The 18584-nt window shown below is 44.2% G+C and overlaps 1 protein-coding gene across 2 annotated transcripts; it reads right to left on the reverse strand.

The window, feature by feature from the left end:
* Window positions 1-845: 845 nt before the first annotated feature.
* LOC106569880 (integrator complex subunit 3) lies at window positions 846-16792 on the reverse strand. 2 transcript variants are annotated; one of them, XM_014141590.3, is made up of 29 exons: window positions 16464-16792; window positions 15673-15756; window positions 14660-14743; window positions 13053-13166; window positions 12824-12908; window positions 12583-12649; window positions 12090-12231; window positions 11666-11795; window positions 11472-11569; window positions 11140-11331; window positions 10808-10895; window positions 10464-10543; window positions 9961-10052; window positions 9531-9661; window positions 8740-8868; window positions 8098-8230; window positions 7557-7611; window positions 7281-7384; window positions 6974-7138; window positions 6479-6632; window positions 4967-5035; window positions 4787-4862; window positions 4480-4593; window positions 3635-3683; window positions 3377-3544; window positions 2646-2746; window positions 2418-2490; window positions 2096-2252; window positions 846-1811 (listed from the first exon to the last, which is right to left on the reverse strand). In XM_014141590.3, exons 1-29 carry the CDS (start codon window positions 16545-16547, stop codon window positions 1734-1736), a joined length of 3096 nt encoding a protein of 1031 aa, XP_013997065.1. In that variant the 5' UTR covers window positions 16548-16792; the 3' UTR covers window positions 846-1733. The 2 variants fall into 2 exon arrangements, with proteins under 2 accessions (XP_013997065.1, XP_013997064.1); XM_014141589.3 differs by having other exon boundaries at window positions 11660-11795.
* Window positions 16793-18584: the final 1792 nt, after the last annotated feature.

Raw genomic sequence — 18584 nt, forward strand, 5'->3', positions numbered from 1 at the left:
AAGACAAAAGTCTGAGATTAGGTTAAACAGATATCAGGTAAGACAAAAGTCTGAGATTAGGTTAAACAGATATCAGGTAAGACAAAAGTCTGAGACGCACTGAAGTCGGAAGTCTGAGATTTCCCCAGTTGTTTTGAACATGGCATTAGTTTCAGAGGGAGAGAGACAGCAGCAGAGGGTCCGCCTTTCACGGTCCTTGCTCTCTCCTTCCTTTCCTCCAGTGAGACTGACCAGAGAGATGGGACACAGACTTCCACCCGATGGCGAAAGTCGAGTCCCCACCGCATCGGCCACATGCACAAATTCATGTTGCTACTATGACCAGAGAAAGCGAAATATTACTCAAAATTAAAATAGACACAAGGAGCCACTAAGAAGAATAAAAACCCATAGCTGTCGATACACTTGGCTACTCATTCATTGCGGCGGCAGCAGCTCTTTGCTGTACTCTTTGACAGTCTCTCTCTGTTCTGGGTAGTGTTATAACAATTGACTTGTGTGAGCTGTGCTTCAGCGTGTGAAAACACAACCATAAGCCCGTGATACACTTTGTCATTGTGTTTACTTGATAGCTACCTACACAAATAGCTAGCTAGAACAAAGTGTTAATAAGATTAAAATTCATTAAAAAGATTTAAAAGCAATACAAATAAGTTGTCCAGTAGGCATCTACAGAGGGAGCTAAGAGCTGTGTTGTTAGTCATAGAATAGATGTTATTTCTATGTAAAATATTCTGTAACAAGTGTTGTTTTTGTGCTCAATGGTGGATCTATTCATAATTATTTAAGAGATGCAACATTCAAACTCTAATGTCAAGCTAATAGTCAAACACATAACATGTGACTATGTTTCCACCACTTGGTTCTTTTTTTTTTATTAATATCATAATCATTTAACATAGTTATGATCTTTTTTATGAAAATAGTTCAGTAGAAAGACATTTCCATTAAAAAGTTCAGCGACTACATCTGGCTCCTCCATTCATACAGTCTTTATTTCTGACCTCGCATACAGTCCAACCATCTGGGGTTAAAATGATCCAATGAGAGCGTGTGTCCATGGTCTCGCTTCTTGCCAATCAGAAATGAAGGGTGAATAGGGACAGGCATGTTTATCAACCAATCGTTGAGTTTTTCAGATGTGGGGCGGAACATTTTTCTCTATGGGGGTGGGATTGGGACAAAGGTGACCATTTCTCCTCCTCTCCTCCTTGAAAACGGTAGGAATCACCTAAACCTTTCACGTGCCTCTGTTAAAATTGCCTGGACTGGATAGTCTTGCTGGTTGGTCGGTCATCATGGTCATGGCTTATAAAATGCTTTGTCTGATGTCTCTAAGTGCAGTGTGATAGGCGGACAACTAAGTGACAATAGAGCAACACATTTACCCCCCAAACATCCAGTCTAGTCACGTAATCCTTTCCTCAAGGATATAGATGTACTTCTGTCAGTCTGTGCCACAGGGACTGGCATTTCCCCTTGGAATGCTCCCCCTGACCAATCCAGCCAGACCAAGTGACACAAAGCAGCCAATGACCAGTGAGAGGTGAGGTCGAGCGTCTCCATGGCTCCGGCCAGTAGCATTAGAGTCCACGCGGAGGAGTCCCGGACCCCTCTTGTTGAGTGTCTCTGGGGGCGGGGTTTCCTCAGTGGTTTGGAGAAGCTGGTTGGCTGATGGTCCTGTCTTCAGGGATGTCACTATGACAGGTGGGAGCGGGTTGGTTGTGGGGCTGTCAGTCGCTGTCCGAGGCCACCGCAGATGAGCCTTTCCTCTTCCTCTTGGGGGCTTTGGGTTTGGAGTCCTCTTCCTCCTGGAGTAGGGGTGGAAATAAAAAGGAGGTTGGAGGAACAAGTGGAGGAAGAAATAGCTTCTGAAACCAGGAGACGCTTAAAATAAAACAAATTATAGTGACACAGCTGAGGGAGGCACAAAATAGTTCCTGATTAACAGTGTAGCTTCTGTTAATTAGCAATTAACAAAACCTAAATCTAATCCTGGTTCTGGAGTGTACAAGGGTATGGGGCTTCGTAAGGCTCATCTTAACGCAGCTTCTAAAACAGGATATAAGAAGGAAGTTGCCGTAGGAAGACCTACCGAGGCACTGCTAGACGCGCTCTCTTCCTCGTTGCTCACAGGGGTGGCCGCTCCCTTACGTGACCGCGGGGAGGAGGCGGGGGCCTTGCGCCGTGACTTGGGAGGCTTGGAGGAGGGCTCTTCGTACTCCTCGGCCAATGAAAAGAGGTCGCTGAATCTGAGAGGTGGAGACAGAAAGGAGGGACACATTTACAATCCTGTCATACTGTTAAACCACTAGAAAACACGCCTGGTAACTGTGTAATAAAAATACAGAGTATCTTAGTGCAGTCATAGTAGCTTGAAATGATCCCCTGAGGACAGTGAGAGTCTGGGGTCTCACCTCATCTTGTGGGCCTCGTCGCAGCTGGCCTGGACATGCTGCAGTGCCTGCAGGATGGGCGTCTGTGTGAAGACTGGGGACCCACAGACAGAGTAGGGTCAGAGTTCACTGGGTTAGAGGCGTGTTTGGGGGACACTGAGGTAGGTGTATAATGCGGTGTTAGTTTGCTGCTATTGCAGGATAGATGTGTGTGTTTTAGAATAGTAAAACAGTGTGTGTGAGACTCACAGCTGTTCTTGGTGTTGCTGAGGTTCAGCCTCAGGTTGTCCATGTGCTCCAGGATCTGTTCCAGGGTCAGCTGGGCCAGTTTACTGCTGGAGCTGCGCAGACTGGGAGACACACACAGACAATAACCGTCTTTCCTTATACTCTCGTTACCAGGCTTTAACCTATCAGTCACCAACACAGTGTGCAGGCTTTTGTTCAAGCCCAGCATTTAAACGACCGATTCAACTAATAATCAAGACCATGGGTGATCAGGCAGGCTATCTGCAGTGCAGTGAAAACCAACAAAAGCTCAAAATCAATGAACAGGACCTGAAGCCTTTAAACCCACGTGTGTCTCTTCAGTTACACATTTCCGGACTTTCACACCAATCAATGGTTTTTCTTACCCCGAGAGTTACGGAAAGCACTGTGAAGTAAACAATGCATGGAATGCGAGTATGAAAACTTGGGACTTAAAATCGTTGGAAACCGAATGAAAAATCTTTAGCCAGAACTAAGTCGAACACAGATGTTCTGGACTGATATTGTTGTGCTATAAGTTGAATTGAAGTATGTGTGTGAGCTATGCGTTTATGAAGCGTGAACCAATTGGATGTCGACGTTCGCAATATCCAAACAGTGGATTGATGTAACAAGTCATCAAACACCTTCTCTGGAGGTAAAGAAAACTATTAAGATTAAGGTAAAAACTCCATCTCCTTAAAAAGTGAAAGCGGTGGACTCGTAGTCACCTCTGGCGTTTGCGTGGCATGTTGTTGTTCTTGATGAGCAGGGCCTTGATGTGTTCCCCCAGGACGTCGTCGTGCTTGGCCGCCCAGTGGCGCAGGATACTGGTGGTGAACTGGTCCTCCGGGTGGCAGGGCCGACTCAGCACCATCTTCACCATCTCACCACTGGGTCTAAAGGGGGAAGGAGCACCACAGGGATCAGTACCGATGCCACTGTATTCATTTGCAGAGATACAGTATGTACCTGTAAATATAGCTTACTTTTCCCTGCGTAGTTGCAACAGCAAACAGGAGAGTGCTTCTGGGTGTTCTGGACAGGAAGAGGTACAACATAAGAATATTATGCCAGTGGTAATATCAGGAAAGAACAGTGTAGAACCATTAACTCATTTTAGTGAAGGTCAATAGCATACCCAGCCCAAATATTCACATTTTGTCATTGATAAGTGCCTAATTTAGAAGCTGTATAGTTAACATGCTATACATGGATGTCAGAACACAGGTTCTCCACTTCCCAGCGCTGTGTGTTTTGACTGACAACCGTTACAAACTTGAGTACAAAAGATTCGTCCCCACCGCCACAAATGGGCTACTTTTGCACATGTGTTGTCTGAGGGAAATGCACCTGTGAGTCCAAATGGGCACTTCACATTTCCATATTTTAAAACTAATGTAATTTACAGTATCAACGTTTACAATCGCTATGTTTGACCCACAGGATGACATGTGTTATACCCTGGGTTGTCCTGAACAGAATGAGCCACGGAACATGCACTTGAATGCACTCACGACTTAATTCTATGCGCACCAGAATTACACACCGTTTTAAATTACACTCTGCCTTTTGAACCTAACACTGTAAGACCATATTTTATAACTTAGATCGCCACGTTGGCAATAGAATAGGCTTTCAAATGATACCCACCCGACCCAGATCGCAGCTAATAATGGAACATTTTTGGATTGCATAAACAGTAATTATGTGATGGTAGGGATGTGTACCAAACAAAAAAAGCGACAATGGCACTGTTGAAGAGGTCAACAGTCTTACCGATTTAGCTGATAGCGGACAGCAGTGTCTATCTAGGCCATTGTGTGTGTCTCACCTTTGTACTTGAGGTGCTGCAGGATGGGGATAATGGTCTCCAGTGGAATGCTGTGGGCCAGGAAGAGCTGCCAGGCACTGTACTGCTCAAACGTCTCCCATTCCAGAGACTGGACTGTAGGGCAGAGACAATATTTCATACAGTGAGACAAGCACACAGTTCATACACATGCACTATGAATCTGTTTTTCTCAGTTTGTCTGTGTGTTAGTGTCAGTGTGTGTTTGTGGTGTGTGTGTGTGTGTGTGTGTGTGTGTGTGTGTGTGTGTGTGTGTGTGTGTGTGTGTCTGACGTTATATGTGACTCACTGAGGATATTGAGGACAGAGTCCTTGCGGAACATCACCAGATTGCCAATCATCACGTGACACATCAGCTCCTGAAGCTGAAAGAGAAGAAAAAAAAGAGTTGGGGGGGTGAAATGGGAGGGTTGAAGGAGACAAATACTATGCAGTAGTGTATATTTTTGTGTGAGTGTGGTTAAATTACCTGTGTTGAATCGATGACTGCTACAATCATGTTGAGTAGCTCTCCACTGCGCAATGTCTCATCTGGGAACTACAGAGAGAGGAGGGAGATATTAACAGTGTAACAGTGCCTTCAGTACTCACACCCCTTGACCTTTTCCACATTTTGTTGTGTTACAAAGTAGGATTAAAATGGATGTCATTTTTAATCAACAATCTACATCAAAGTGGAAGATTGTTTTTTTTACAATGTTAGGATTTAATGGAAAATAAAACACTAATATATCTTGATTAGATAAGTATTCAACCCCGAGTCAATACATGTTACAATCACCTTTGGCAACGATTACAAGTCTCTAAGAGCTTTGCACACCTGGATTGTTCAATATTTTTACACCTGAACTTATTTAGGCTTGTCATAACAAAAGGGTTGAATACTTATTGACTCAAGACATTTCAGCTTTTCATTTGTAAACATTTCTAAAACCATGAATCCATTTTGACATTATGGGGTATTGTGTGTAGATCAGTGACACAACATCTCCATTTAAATTCAATCTAACACAACAAAATGTGGAAAAAGTCAAGGGGTGTGAATACTTTCTCAAGGCACTGTAGATGCTGTCTGTGTGTGTCTGTGTGTTTGCACCTCGGCGTAGACGGAGTCTGTCTGTGTGTACCTCGGCGTAGACGGAGTCTGTCTGTGTGTACCTCGGCGTAGACGGAGTCTGTCTGTGTGTACCTCGGCGTAGACGGAGTCTGTCTGTGTGTACCTCGGCGTAGACGGAGTCTGTCTGTGTGTACCTCGGCGTAGACGACGTTTGTGTGTACCTCGGCGTAGACGACGTTTGTGTGTACCTCGGCGTAGACGACGTTATGTGTGTACCTCGGCGTAGACGACGTTTGTGTGTACCTCGGCGTAGACGACGTTTGTGTGTACCTCGGCGTAGACGACGTTTGTGTGTACCTCGGCGTAGACGACGTTTGTGTGTACCTCGGCGTAGACGACGTTTGTGTGTACCTCGGCGTAGACGACGTTTGTGTGTACCTCGGCGTAGACGACGTTTGTGTGTACCTCGGCGTAGACGACGTTTGTGTGTACCTCGGCGTAGACGACGTTTGTGTGTACCTCGGCGTAGACGACGTTTGTGTGTACCTCGGCGTAGACGACGTTTGTGTGTACCTCGGCGTAGACGACGTTTGTGTGTACCTCGGCGTAGACGACGTTTGTGTGTACCTCGGCGTAGACGACGTTTGTGTGTACCTCGGCGTAGACGACGTTTGTGTGTACCTCGGCGTAGACGACGTTTGTGTGTACCTCGGCGTAGACGACGTTTGTGTGTACCTCCGCGTAGATGACGTTTGTGTGTACCTCCGCGTAGATGACGTTTGTGTGTACCTCGGTGTAGATGACGTTTGTGTGTACCTCGGTGTAGATGACGTTTGTGTGTACCTCGGTGTAGATGACGTTTGTGTGTACCTCGGTGTAGATGACGTTTGTGTGTACCTCGGTGTAGATGACGTTTGTGTGTACCTCGGTGTAGATGGATGGTGTGAGATAGCAGAGCAGCCTGATGTCGTCCTCCTGGCAGGCCTTCATGTCCATCATGAGACAGGTGTGCAGGTCTCCCAGCGCCGTGGCCTGTGCAAAAGACTCGTACAGACTCATCTTCCCCATCGCTGCTTTACTGTGGTGGGAGATGTTACAACAACGTTAGAACTAGGTTACAGCTATACTGCAACAATGGTACAACAACATTAGATCAAGTGATGTTAAACCAACAGAACAGTTTGAGGGAAAAAATGTGTCCAGGCTCATGTCTCCAATGACTGCTTTATCAATGTAGAAAGAACGTTACCAGCAGCATTAGAGAAACTAAAACAGTGGACGGTTGTAAGAAAGGAGACAATTATTTCTAGCAGACATGAAAATGTCTAACCCACTACTCCCTCAGCCTCCCTGAAACCAAGGGCTCCCATTCCTTTCTAAGGCTAATACTAAGCAGTGTGGTGGCCCCGGCCCCTTCACCTGGCCTTGAGGTAGTAAAGCAGGTGGTAGCCGATCTTGGGCTGTTTCTGGTAGAGCTCCGCCAGCATCTCCAGCAGCACTGAGAAGCCACTGTTGTCCTCCTGCATCTGACACAGGTTCCTGAACACCAGGCACACAGGCTTACACACAGACTCCTCCAGCGACCTGGGAAGACACAACAAAGTTAATATTCTACAGACTTCGTCTTTTTTCGCATGTATACGCAAACGCACGGCACAGACAGACGTCCCGTCTTACCCCCTAACCAGGCCACGTGGACGCCATCAGAAGGCGCACATTAACTTACTCTTCTGTGATGTCGTCAGGCAGTACGTCTCCTCTGAAGTGGCCCTTGAAGAGCTCAGCCAGACAGGAGGCCAGAGTGGACATCTGCTCTGAGTCAAAGTCCTCCTGAGAGAGAGAGCAAGCCAGACGAGGGAGGAGAGACAGAAAGGGGAGATCAATAAACCACAGAGAATTCTCATTTCCCCCACAAGATATACGATTACCCAAATAAATATCTGTATTTAACCAATGTTTTTCAGACTATATATATATATATATATTTTATTTGCTGACTCACCTCCAGGATCAGGTCCACTATCTCCTGCATGACTTCACAATGTGCCTCTGTGTCACTGTTGGAGGGAGAGATGGGGAAAGGAATCAATTATTGAAGAGCCCATTTCAAATAAGATTTCCACTGCTGCAATCAGCAATGTTGTTGCAATCAGCAATGAGAACAATTGACAGCAATGGGAGTGAATGGGTGAGTGAATGGGTGAGTGATTGGGGGGGGGGGGGGCTGAGAGATGAAGTATGAAAGTGGCTCTCCAAATCAATAGGAAGCAAAATGGCCGAAAGCACCCAACCTACTTGTGAGCTAGGCAGAGGAGCGGAGCTAATGGCATTACAGTCAACATCGCTCCAATCCATACAGATCTACACGTTACCACTGTGAATGGGTAAAACAGGGATCTCCGACTTTTGTCACGTTCACTGATATTGGCTTTGGCAATGTCTTATGCCAATACGGCTAATTTAATTTAATTGAGTGTGTTTGTTTGTTAGACAAATAATGTCCCGATGTAAGAGTATTGTCATTTCACATCCACTCTACTGACCTTCCTTTCTGTAACTGCAACACCTTCTCCTTCATCGTGTCGTCCAACTGGTCCACGTAGGGAGTGATGTCAGCGGGCTCCTCAATAATGGCCTCTTTGATTGGGTGGAATCTGAACTCCCGCTTTTTATTGCCTGTAATAACCCAAATGAGAGGTCAGCCAATGACTTGATGTGGATGAGTACGAAGCAGAGTGAGAGTGAGGCCTAATATGTTTCCAGTCTTTTGAATTGGATCATGAGTTCCTAAATTGTTTTCACATGCCAGTTTCTGATTTGGCTTCATCTAAGCTAAAATCAGTGTTACGGCATTAAGGTTCATCTATGTCAAAAGAGGGCTTCATCTATAGAAGGCAAAACAAATCTAACGTGGTGATAATCTGAGTTGAGACGATGCTAGTGATAGGGCTGGTCCTAGATCTGTTTGTGTTGTCTATCCAACTCCTATGGTCATTGTCACCCATAGGAGTTGGCAAGGACAGACAGATTTGGGAGCAAGCTAGATAATGCTCATTTGGTGTAAAATGCAGCAGAATATTTTGTACCCATTTAAGTGTTGAGTCTGGTGTAGTTCAATGTTAACATGGTTCTAACATTATCTAGTATCTGTGTTGAGTGGAGTAATAAAATGTGTCCTTCCTTACCCTCACCCTTGTTGTTAACCTCCTCCTCATCGTCGCTGAAGGCAGCCTCCGTGTTGTCGTAGCAACCATCCTCCTTGTCAAGCAGAACATGATTGTCCATCTCCAAGGAAACAGACTCCTCCATTTTCACTGAGGAGCAAAAAGTGATCAGACGACATTGTAAAGTAGAGGCAAGCAAACACAGAAGGTTCTCAAATAAAGGCAACACTGGAATAATAGCTTAGCTAGATATACCCTTCCAAAAATGCACACACATTTTAAACACTTGCATATTATTTTCCTGGTTAACCTAATTCAAAGTACTTAAAAATCGAAATGATTTAATCATCCAATATTTAGCGGGTCAAGTTAAGTTAACTGTTAGTTGCACCTCAATGCAATTCAATAAAGTCCTATTGAATTAAACATGCTTTACTTTCATGCACTACTTTAGGGTTCCTTGTCTAGATGGAACATTCAGCAGACACGTTTAGCCAAAGCCACTTCCAGCTGACACATAACAGCCTCTGCTCTTGGACTACGGCTTCCCTAGTTTCCCTACTGTTACTCGAAATAGGCTAGTTTCAACTCTACAAACTATACCATGAAGCATGACTCAAAAAGGTTGCTTCTTTCCAATTCCCTCCATCAAATGTTATTGTGCATGTCTGGGGGAGGATGGTTGAAGAGAAGAGATGTTTTTTGTTGTTGCATGTAAGTAGCTGTAGTGAGCCGTGTAAAGAAATTCCTCTTCAAGGACCACCAACAGTGTTCATTCATTCATTCATGTTAACAAATAAAAGTTGAATTACTTTCATTTGCACCTTCATCCCTTCCCTCGGTAGGGGGTGAGGGGGAACTGCAGAACTCTGCGAAGCGTTCCCTCAGCATGGAGCGCAGCTCCCGATCCAGTTTGGGGTTGTCAAACAGAGGAGCTAGATGACTGAGGGAGGAAAATACAGACAGATTAGGGGGTTAAAATCAGGGCGATGAAGATTCACTGACATAAAATGTAATAAAATAACAAAATCACTGACGAAACCAAAACCCCTTGATCAAAAATGTAAAATCTGCAGAGGTTCAATTTAAATATATATATGTTCATTTGTTAATTTTTTTTTTACGTACAACTGTGTCCAAGGTCAAATATATCCCATGATGGCTGGCGGTGGTGGGTGCATGAATGTGTGTGTGTGTGAGTGAGTGAGTGAGAGAGAGAGAGCGAGCGAGAGAGAGACTTACGCCAGCACTCTTTTCTCCATGATGAAGGTGAGAGAGTTGAAGACACCCTGCCGCACCTGCCCCTCCAGAGGGGGGAAAAAGTGGGGTATGATCTGTGAGGGAGAAAGAGGAAAAGGGGGGAGAAAAGAGAGCCAAACAGAGTAGGATCAATTGAAGGCAAGCGGGAGTCAAAAGACGAGATGAGTCAAACATCTGTGAGAACGCCAAAATACCACACAACTAACAACTTCTCTAAAGCATGGCACAACGAACACAAATGAAAGTTATCATTAATCTTCCCCACTGCCGTAAATGTACCACTCGCTTCCCAAGTCAGAAAAAACGGGTGAATACGGCAGGAAATGTCAAAACATCTTTTCGCTCTCTAATGCTTCGCTAACACACTGAGCATGAAGCACATGTCAATAAAGTCCATTCAACTTTGAATAGCTAAAAAAGTGGTACACTCACCACAGTTAAGTAATCTGAATGAGCTCAGTTGTGTAATGTGTGCATCCACTCACCCGACACATGAAGTCCAGGAGAGTGGCAGTGATGGCTGGATGAGGCTTCATGGAGTGGTGCATCACTAAGATGGCCGGCTCTGAAAGAGGGACGGGGAAGAGAGAACGGATGGGTAAACCACGAAAAGAGAAAGAGACAAAAGTGCATACTGTGGCGGATAGAGAAGGTGATCGCACAAATGCGTCCATCTTGTAAGCTCTGTTCCAGTTTACTCGTTATTCTAACATACCACTAACCCAACACCCACATTTCCCCCCTACTTCTATACATTTAGTTGAGCACATTGGTCCCTTACTCTACACATGAAGAGATACAGGTAGTGTTTTCTGTTCCTCCGTCTTACCTATGTTCATGATGCTGTCCTTCTCTGGGCTGAAGAAGAGCCAGTCGTAGAACAGGGCAAGCTTGGCGTTCGAGGCCGCCACATTAGACTAAAGACGCAAGTAATAAAACATTGAAATATTTAAATGTAATTACTATTTTACAATTATCTGTATGGGTAAAATCCAGGTAAATAGTTGTAAATACGAGGTAAAGTCAAATTCAAAAAGCTTTATTGTTTACTAGATTAACATTAGACAGAAAATAATCTTGGGCGTGCTATAAAATAATGCATTACCCATCTTTGCATTAATGTGCCTTAAAGGTATAACCAATCTTTGCCATGCCCCTTACCGTGCAGGTGGTGAGCAGCCAGCCAATGATAGCCCAGCGGGGCAGGATGTCAGAGCTCAGCACCTCATTGGATGGGTGCACCACGCCGCAGATGTAGCGAATCAGGTCACAGCGCAGCGACTGGCTCTCTGCCGTGGACAGGTACTGTCTCTGGAACCAGTCCTGGTAGCGCTTCTGCTGGCCAAAACGCACCTACAGGGAGAGGATCGGCATAAAGGAATGTGAATGTACTTTGTGTGTGTACCGTCCTGAGATGTGTTATAGCGTGTATACTGTCCTGAGAAGTGTTGTAGTGTGTGTGTGTGTGTGTGTGTGTGTGTGTGTGTGTTTACCCTGGAGGTCATGAAGAGCAGTTTGGTCTCCATGTCTGGTGTGAGGCGACAAGCCAGGAACTTGCGGGATGTGCGAGCGGTCAGGAGCTGCAGCAAACCTATGGAACCAGAGAGAGAGAGAGTTAGAACTGAGCCACGGGTCTCCCACACACACACAGACCCACCCCTGCTTAACGACACTCTCTTACCCTTACCAGTGAACTGAGGGCTGAGGGCCTGAGGGTTGTGGAGCAGGTCTTTCCACAGTAGCTCCATCTCTGGGATCCGGGCCACGATCTGCAGCAGACGCACCAGGTCTCTCCCAATGATAAAACACTCCATAAACTAGACAGGGATGAGGGGAGGAGAGAGAAAGAGGGGAATATGTCATTACTCATTCAATTATTGAATTGCGGTGTGGAAATTCCCCATTGTCAAACCTAGATACAGTATAATACGCTTGTCTGTGTTCTTGGGCATATACGATACAAATCTTCTTTCTCATCTGTCCTCAAGACTCCAGACGCATCTTCGCTCCAAATCTAGTCCTCCCTCATTCCCTTACTCACTGTATCGCTCTTCTCCTTACCTAACTTATGCCATTACATCACTCCCTTCTTCATTCCTCTCCTCCCTCACCTTCTCTCGGAGCAGGCCGATACATAAGTCAACCTCCTTCTGTCTGAGGACCAGCAGTGCCGGGGTGCCGTGGTCCACGATGAGGCGCAGGTAGGTGTACACGGACATGGCTATCAGCATGCCACTCTTCAGCACCCACTCCCTGAGAGACCACGAAGAGACAAGAGACGATTGTAGTTCGTGTAGAGAGACTGTTGTGCGCTAAACCAAATGAGTCCAACAGTGTGAGTGTGTTATAAGCTTCGAAGTAAAACTCCCAAAGTACTAATCTGAGGCAGAAAGGAGTTGGAGCACTCAACAGAAATAACTTATTTTGGTAGTTTTTATTGGTAAGCCCTTCTCATGTATTGTGAGCCTACTACAAAGCATGACATATTTAAATAATAATAATTGTGTGTGATAAGTTTTTTTTGCCTTATGAACCAGTTTGACTTTTATTGCATGACAATAATGGAGTGAAAGAGTGTTTCCTGTTGATCGCTCTCCAACACACCTTTGATCCAGCAGTATGTCCAGCACATTCTCAGCCAGCCACAGGTTCTTACTGGTGATGTCTCCTCCTGGACACAGGAAAAAAAGCCAGAGATGCTCAATCAAGCAAACCAACACAGAGACGAGAGACCAAAGGTGAGGAAGCCATTTTGTCTTGACACAATTTAGACGCGAGAGGAATGGTGAAACAAGACGCTACTCAAAACAGTGAAACCAACAGTACACATGGTGAATGGACTGACCTGCGATCTGCTTCATAAGGGTCATGAGGACGCCGTCCGCTCCGATCACACCACTCTTCACCAGCTCCCTCACCAACCAAACCAACTGAAGGGAGAGAGAGAAGGGCAGGATCATTAGTCAATCACTTACTCATTAGAAAACCTCCACATGTGTATTGTGACAATAAAGCTAACTGTATTGAGAGCACGGAAACGGTTTCTGCCTTTTCTACACAGAGAAACTGTTGACCTGTGTGCGGCACACGTCCTGCAGCTTGAGGAACTTCTCCATGAGGATCTGGTTGATCTTGATCAGGATCACGTTCATGCCGTCCCTATTCACCAGGGTGAGGTCTCTGTAGCACTGTGGAGAGTAGAGTCAAATATAGTAGATTACAAACTGGGTGGGTCGAGCCCTGAATGCTGATTGGCTGACAGCCGTGGTATATCAGACCGTATACCAGGGGTATGACAAAACATGTATTTTAACTGCTCTAAATACGTTGGTAACCAGTTTATAATAGCAATAAGGCACCTCGGGGGTTTGTGATATATGGCCAATATACCACACCTCCTCAGGCCTTATTGCTTAAGTAGAATATAGTAAAGTAGAGAATATGTAAGTCTTTATTATGACCAAAGGCAGCATATGGACATACTGTACACTGTCCCAATATAGTGTGATAATTAACAGGTTTGTGCCTCAATAGGGCCTACTGCATAACTCGTGTAATGTGGATTCAATTAAACTGAGCACCCAGACAAGCATGTTCAGGTGACAAGGATTTAGAGAGGCCACAGGAATATTATAGAAGTTGACCATTCTTTTTATTGTATTGTTTTATGGACAGTGAAAGTCAGAATGCAGAGGGGAGATAGATACAGAGGAAGAGAGACAAGAAGGGGTGAGAGGATTCGTACCCAAAGCGCCAGGGGTATATGTGCTCCGGAGTCTGTAGGGCTAACCACTACACCAGACTCGGGCACATTATTTCAAGAATGGTGAAATTATTCTTATTGATATCCCCAAGTCGTAATTCATAAAAGGCCCAAACTGTCCCGTTCTATAGTACCTTATGGTGAAATGTTGACGTGTCATCATAAGGTATAGTGATAATACACAGTCTGAAGGTGTGTGTGTTTATAATACCGGTGTTAGGGGGTTGAGGAAATGAGATGTGTATCAAGTGTGTGTGATACTGGTGGTCACACACACAGTGGTTTTGGAGGCTGCAGTGTGTGTCGTTATAGTGTTGTGTGTGTAATAAATACACACACAAATCCACATTTATGGCTCACTCTGTTTGCATGAGAGCCATAAATGCAAAATGTGTCAACATTGACGAGAACAGTGAAGCTTCAGAGTATAGCATGAACGTTTGTGAAGTGTTTGCAGCGTATGTGATGTACAGATTGGGTTGTGGGGTATGTAAAGTGCATAATTCCATTCATATCATGGAGCCTAAAATATTTGAGGTATTAGGGTTGGAATTGCATGCTGGGCATAAGTGTTGATAACAGCACACTATTTTTAGTGCACTCACAAGAATCACTATGTAAGCTAATTCAAACGTGAGGTGGGTATAAATATTGGTGTATGTATAGTGAATGCAATCAATGGTGCCATGGTCATGAGGGCTTTCTGACCATCTTGGTTTGACCCGGAGTCTCCCAGAATTAGCTTTTGACTGCCGGCGAACAATAAAGCTATTCCAGGGTGTTTTGAAAATGCAATAACAAAGTTACAGATCTTAGACTGAATTGGCAACCCCAATGATCATATGAAATGATAATGTGTATAATAATGATGTGAAGTATGATAATGCTGATAAGGATAACGTTGTAACAATGCCTTACCCTCTGTGCCTGTGGAGGCTCGGTGAGCAGCAGAGCGAAGAGTCCCAGACACACCTCCTCGTGCTGCTGGGGGCCCTTACACACCTGGAGGATGAGGAGAATATGACAATGTACCATGCCATTTAACCTACCCATGATATGGCTGTAGCCATCACTATAAAATCGGTCAGGTTGGCATTTATTGTCATGAATCTGGCCCTGGGGGCAGTTTTGCAGAGTGGCTACTATCTGACACAGCTACAAAGTCATCAAATCTGATTTCAAAACTAACCTTAAAAATCACACTGCTAACCTTAATGCCTAACCCTAACCTTAAATAAGACCATATAGACATTTTCACTTTGCAGCTGGTCGAAACATGCTCTCCCAGAAGCTTGGCTGGTGCGTAAAACCTGTGAATTCAGACAACCAAAAGGTGTAATCTGTCCTCACTCAAAAAGATGCCAGATAAAGCTGAATTCGTAAAAAATAAAAAATCACTGCATCAGGGATAGCGTACACAGAGGTTTCGGCATCGCAGCCTTCTTCAGTGTGTAGGTACCAACTAGCGGAAATTGCTCAGTTCTGCCTCCAGGTCAAGATTCCTAACAATAAACATCAACCTGTTTATCATTGTGTTGACATTGGAAGCTTTAGCCATATCAGGGATTCACGTCACTTGAACCTATTCAATTCAACATAAAGACCTAGCCTACCAGTAGCATACAGTACATAATCCTACACTTCTCAATATGCTTATGAAGCAAATGTACTACGTCCTTTAACTACTCACATTTACAAATGGCATTGCAAAAATGTTTACGAGAAAGGATCAATTACTAGGCCTACTCTGATTAGTCTGACCATAGTCACAATCTATTAGATTCAATGCAATCCTATGCTATACATCTAATGTAATGTAGATCATGAGGCTCAATACAAACATGCAAGTAGCCACACCTCAACTGCACATTCTAGCATGCAGTGTCCAATCCCATGGTGATGGACTATTAGTGAGAGGGCGAGGGACTCACATTGGCTGTGATGGCATCGTTGGCCTCACGCTCTGACAGGCCATTTGTCAATGAAGTGACGATCCCCACACACCTCTCCAAACGCTGATGAACAAAAGCAAAAAATTATGTTAACCACAAAAACAGATAGACACACACACACAAACATAGATAGGCCTAATCATTCACAATTCACATAATGTGGGCATACAGACGGTCAACAACAAAAAAACACAAAAAGCCACACAGCAACACAGCAGGCTCACACCCATGGGAGAAAAAAAAAAGGCTGAGAAATCACACACACACAAAAACAGCAGACAAACAACAGAATGTGTTGACGCCTCTGTCAATTGAGTTAGCTACATACTGTATGAAAATGTCTAAGCCATCTGGTGTGGAGGTTAGGCCATAGATATTCTTTAAGGGGAAGAATCACTAAAATGGTAGTGTCAGAAAAGCTACTGTATTGACATGTGTATGATGACCTTTGCGCATGTGCATGGGCTCGTGTCTCATCCATATGTTTACATAAATAGCATACTAAATGCTACGTTCAATTCTGCTGGATTCCCCATCGTTTAAACCCACGTCAACAAAGCACAAATACGTACTGCAAACCTACACATGCTAGACTAGTAAATGCATTTCAGAATTAGGAACTAGCCTTGCTGAATGATAGCTAGCAACATGCAGGCGAGGCTATTCTATAAAATGGTTCCGTGTCTTTGTATTCGTGAATGTTTTTTTTACGTGCTGTATGGTTGAACAATAGCAACGCTTATTAACAATATGTTATACAGTAAACCTACCTCCTCCAGCTCATCTTTTGCGTCCAGGGTCGTGGACACCAATAGGCGACCCTGCGGTTTCCCCTTTGCCGGTGAAGGCTCCATCACCTCCCGCCTCGCTTCGTCTGGCCCCAGAGGACTTGAGGGGTTAGACACTGGGGTTCGGGGAAAATTCTAAATGATTTTCTTGTATCAATGGAGCGCCTCTAACACTAGACAGTTGTTTAGACTCTTTTACGCGCTCTTCGTCGGACACCGTGTGTTTTTTTTTACTTGGTTTGACCACCTTTCACTCTCACTCCATTGCTTTCGACTGTGTCCGAATAAAACAAACTAACTTCCGGAGGGCATGGTGGCCTAGCGGAAGTATTCCTTCACAGAGCTAGCAGAAGGGAGGAGCAGTAGTCACTTGTTTAGCCAATCATTGATCTAGTTATTTTGAATTACATAAAGGTTTACCAGTGAACGCAGAGGTTAACCGGCAAATGAGTAGCGATGTAACATGAACAGAAATAGAGTCGAATATTGACATCAACACAGTTGTGTCACTTTGTAAGGACAGAACAGAAAAGTCGCAACGGATTTTTTGTTATTGAAATGTGTGCATTGAAAAACAATCTGGATAATTGTTCTTCCTTATCATGCTAAATAAAAAAAATAGCATTCAGACCAATTACCTTCTAATTAATACATTTTACAGTTCATAAAGCAAAACGTTGGAAACGTGGTTGATATTAGGTATAGCTGCCAATGGTATATAGCCTACTCCAAGGTAAATATGCTGTTATGGGTGACAAGAAAAGTTTGTGGCCAACTACTAGCTATATATTTATACCACTTGATGTCGCAACAACCCATGTCAACGAACAAGCGGGTGACTGAACGATGAGTTCAGATTTTTTGTGGCATCCACACCCATCAAAGTTGCCCATCCCTGATCTACATGGAAACTAGCTACCCCATTCAAAGGCTCTAAATGCTTTAGTGTCAATATTATCTTCTGACCGGGGAGTTTTGTTAAGAGCCCCGACGCTTGATGTAAACATTAACACGTATCTTTGATATCAGCGAAAAATCATTTTTTATAAAACAAAAGGTTAAATTACTACACACCACAGTAGGTTGGTGGTACCTTAATTGGGGAGAATGGGCTCGTGGTAATGACTGGAGCGGAATGAATGGAATGGTATCAAATACATCAAACACGTGGTTTCCAGGAGTTCGATGCCATTCCATTTGCTCTGTTCCGGCCATTATTGTGACCCTCAGCAGCCTACACTTCTACACACCTTTATAGGGTTGGGGTTAGTGTTCCCACTTGGCCATGTCTCCATGTTATTGTTTACGGAAAACAGATGGAAGACAGAGGCGACCACCTATGCTAATTAGCTATCTAGCATCCTCCAAACACCCGTGTGTAAGTGTAACTCGGGAAGTGTAGTGGAAGTGTAGTTTCGTCAGATGGACGCATCCGTAGCTGTATGGATCTATGCAAAACTGCTACAGTAAGTGTCTTTTTTATTTGAAGGATTATTTCTCGCTGATGAAATATAAGGGCAATATGTTTCGAAAGCCGCATCGCAAGCAATGATTATTGAAGTTTCTAAAAGTTAAAAACAGCGTTGGGATTGTAGTTCACAAGTCAGTCTTGGGCGAAGCTAATCGCTGAAAACTGTGGGGAGAAGGCAGAATGCCGCCTAGAGTTTTTGAAAGCTACAGGGAAACCAAACCAGCCGCTGAAATGGTAGATAAATGGCCCCAGCAGCTTAACTTAAGGATCTCAACAGATCAGTGTCCCACCCTCGGGACGGTTGAGCTAATATGCACTAATGTGATTAGCATGGCGTTGTAAGTAACAAGAACATTTCCCAGGACATAGACATATCTGATATTGGCAGAAAGCTTAAATTCTTGTTAATCTAACTCCACTGTCCAATTTACAGTTGCTATTGCAGTGAAAGAATACCATGCTATTGTTTGAGGAGAGTGCACATTTATGAACTTGAAAAGTTATAATAAACCAATTAGGCACATTTGGACAGTCTTGATACAACATTTTAAACAGAAATTCAATGGTTCATTTGATCAGTCACTTTGGACATACACTGCTGCCATCTGGTGGCCAAAATATAAATTGCGCCT

Source organism: Salmo salar, chromosome 14, assembly GCF_965601325.2.
Source record: "Salmo salar chromosome 14, fSalSal1, whole genome shotgun sequence".
Classification (NCBI taxonomy): domain Eukaryota; kingdom Metazoa; phylum Chordata; class Actinopteri; order Salmoniformes; family Salmonidae; genus Salmo; species Salmo salar.

What these genes read in the sequence shown, in the direction of transcription:
- LOC106569880 (XM_014141589.3), bottom strand. Translation starts at nt 16,547, where the DNA reads ATGGAGCCTTCACCGGCAAAGGGGAAACCGCAGGGTCGCCTATTGGTG. An exon ending in CCCTCAGTTCACTGGTAAGG is followed by an intron (nt 11,570 to 11,659) that starts GTAAGAGAGTGT and finishes CTGGTTCCATAG; the next exon opens with GTTTGCTGCAGCTCCTGACC. An exon ending in GCGCGTCTAGCAGTGCCTCG is followed by an intron (nt 1,812 to 2,095) that starts GTAGGTCTTCCT and finishes CCCCTACTCCAG; the next exon opens with GAGGAAGAGGACTCCAAACC.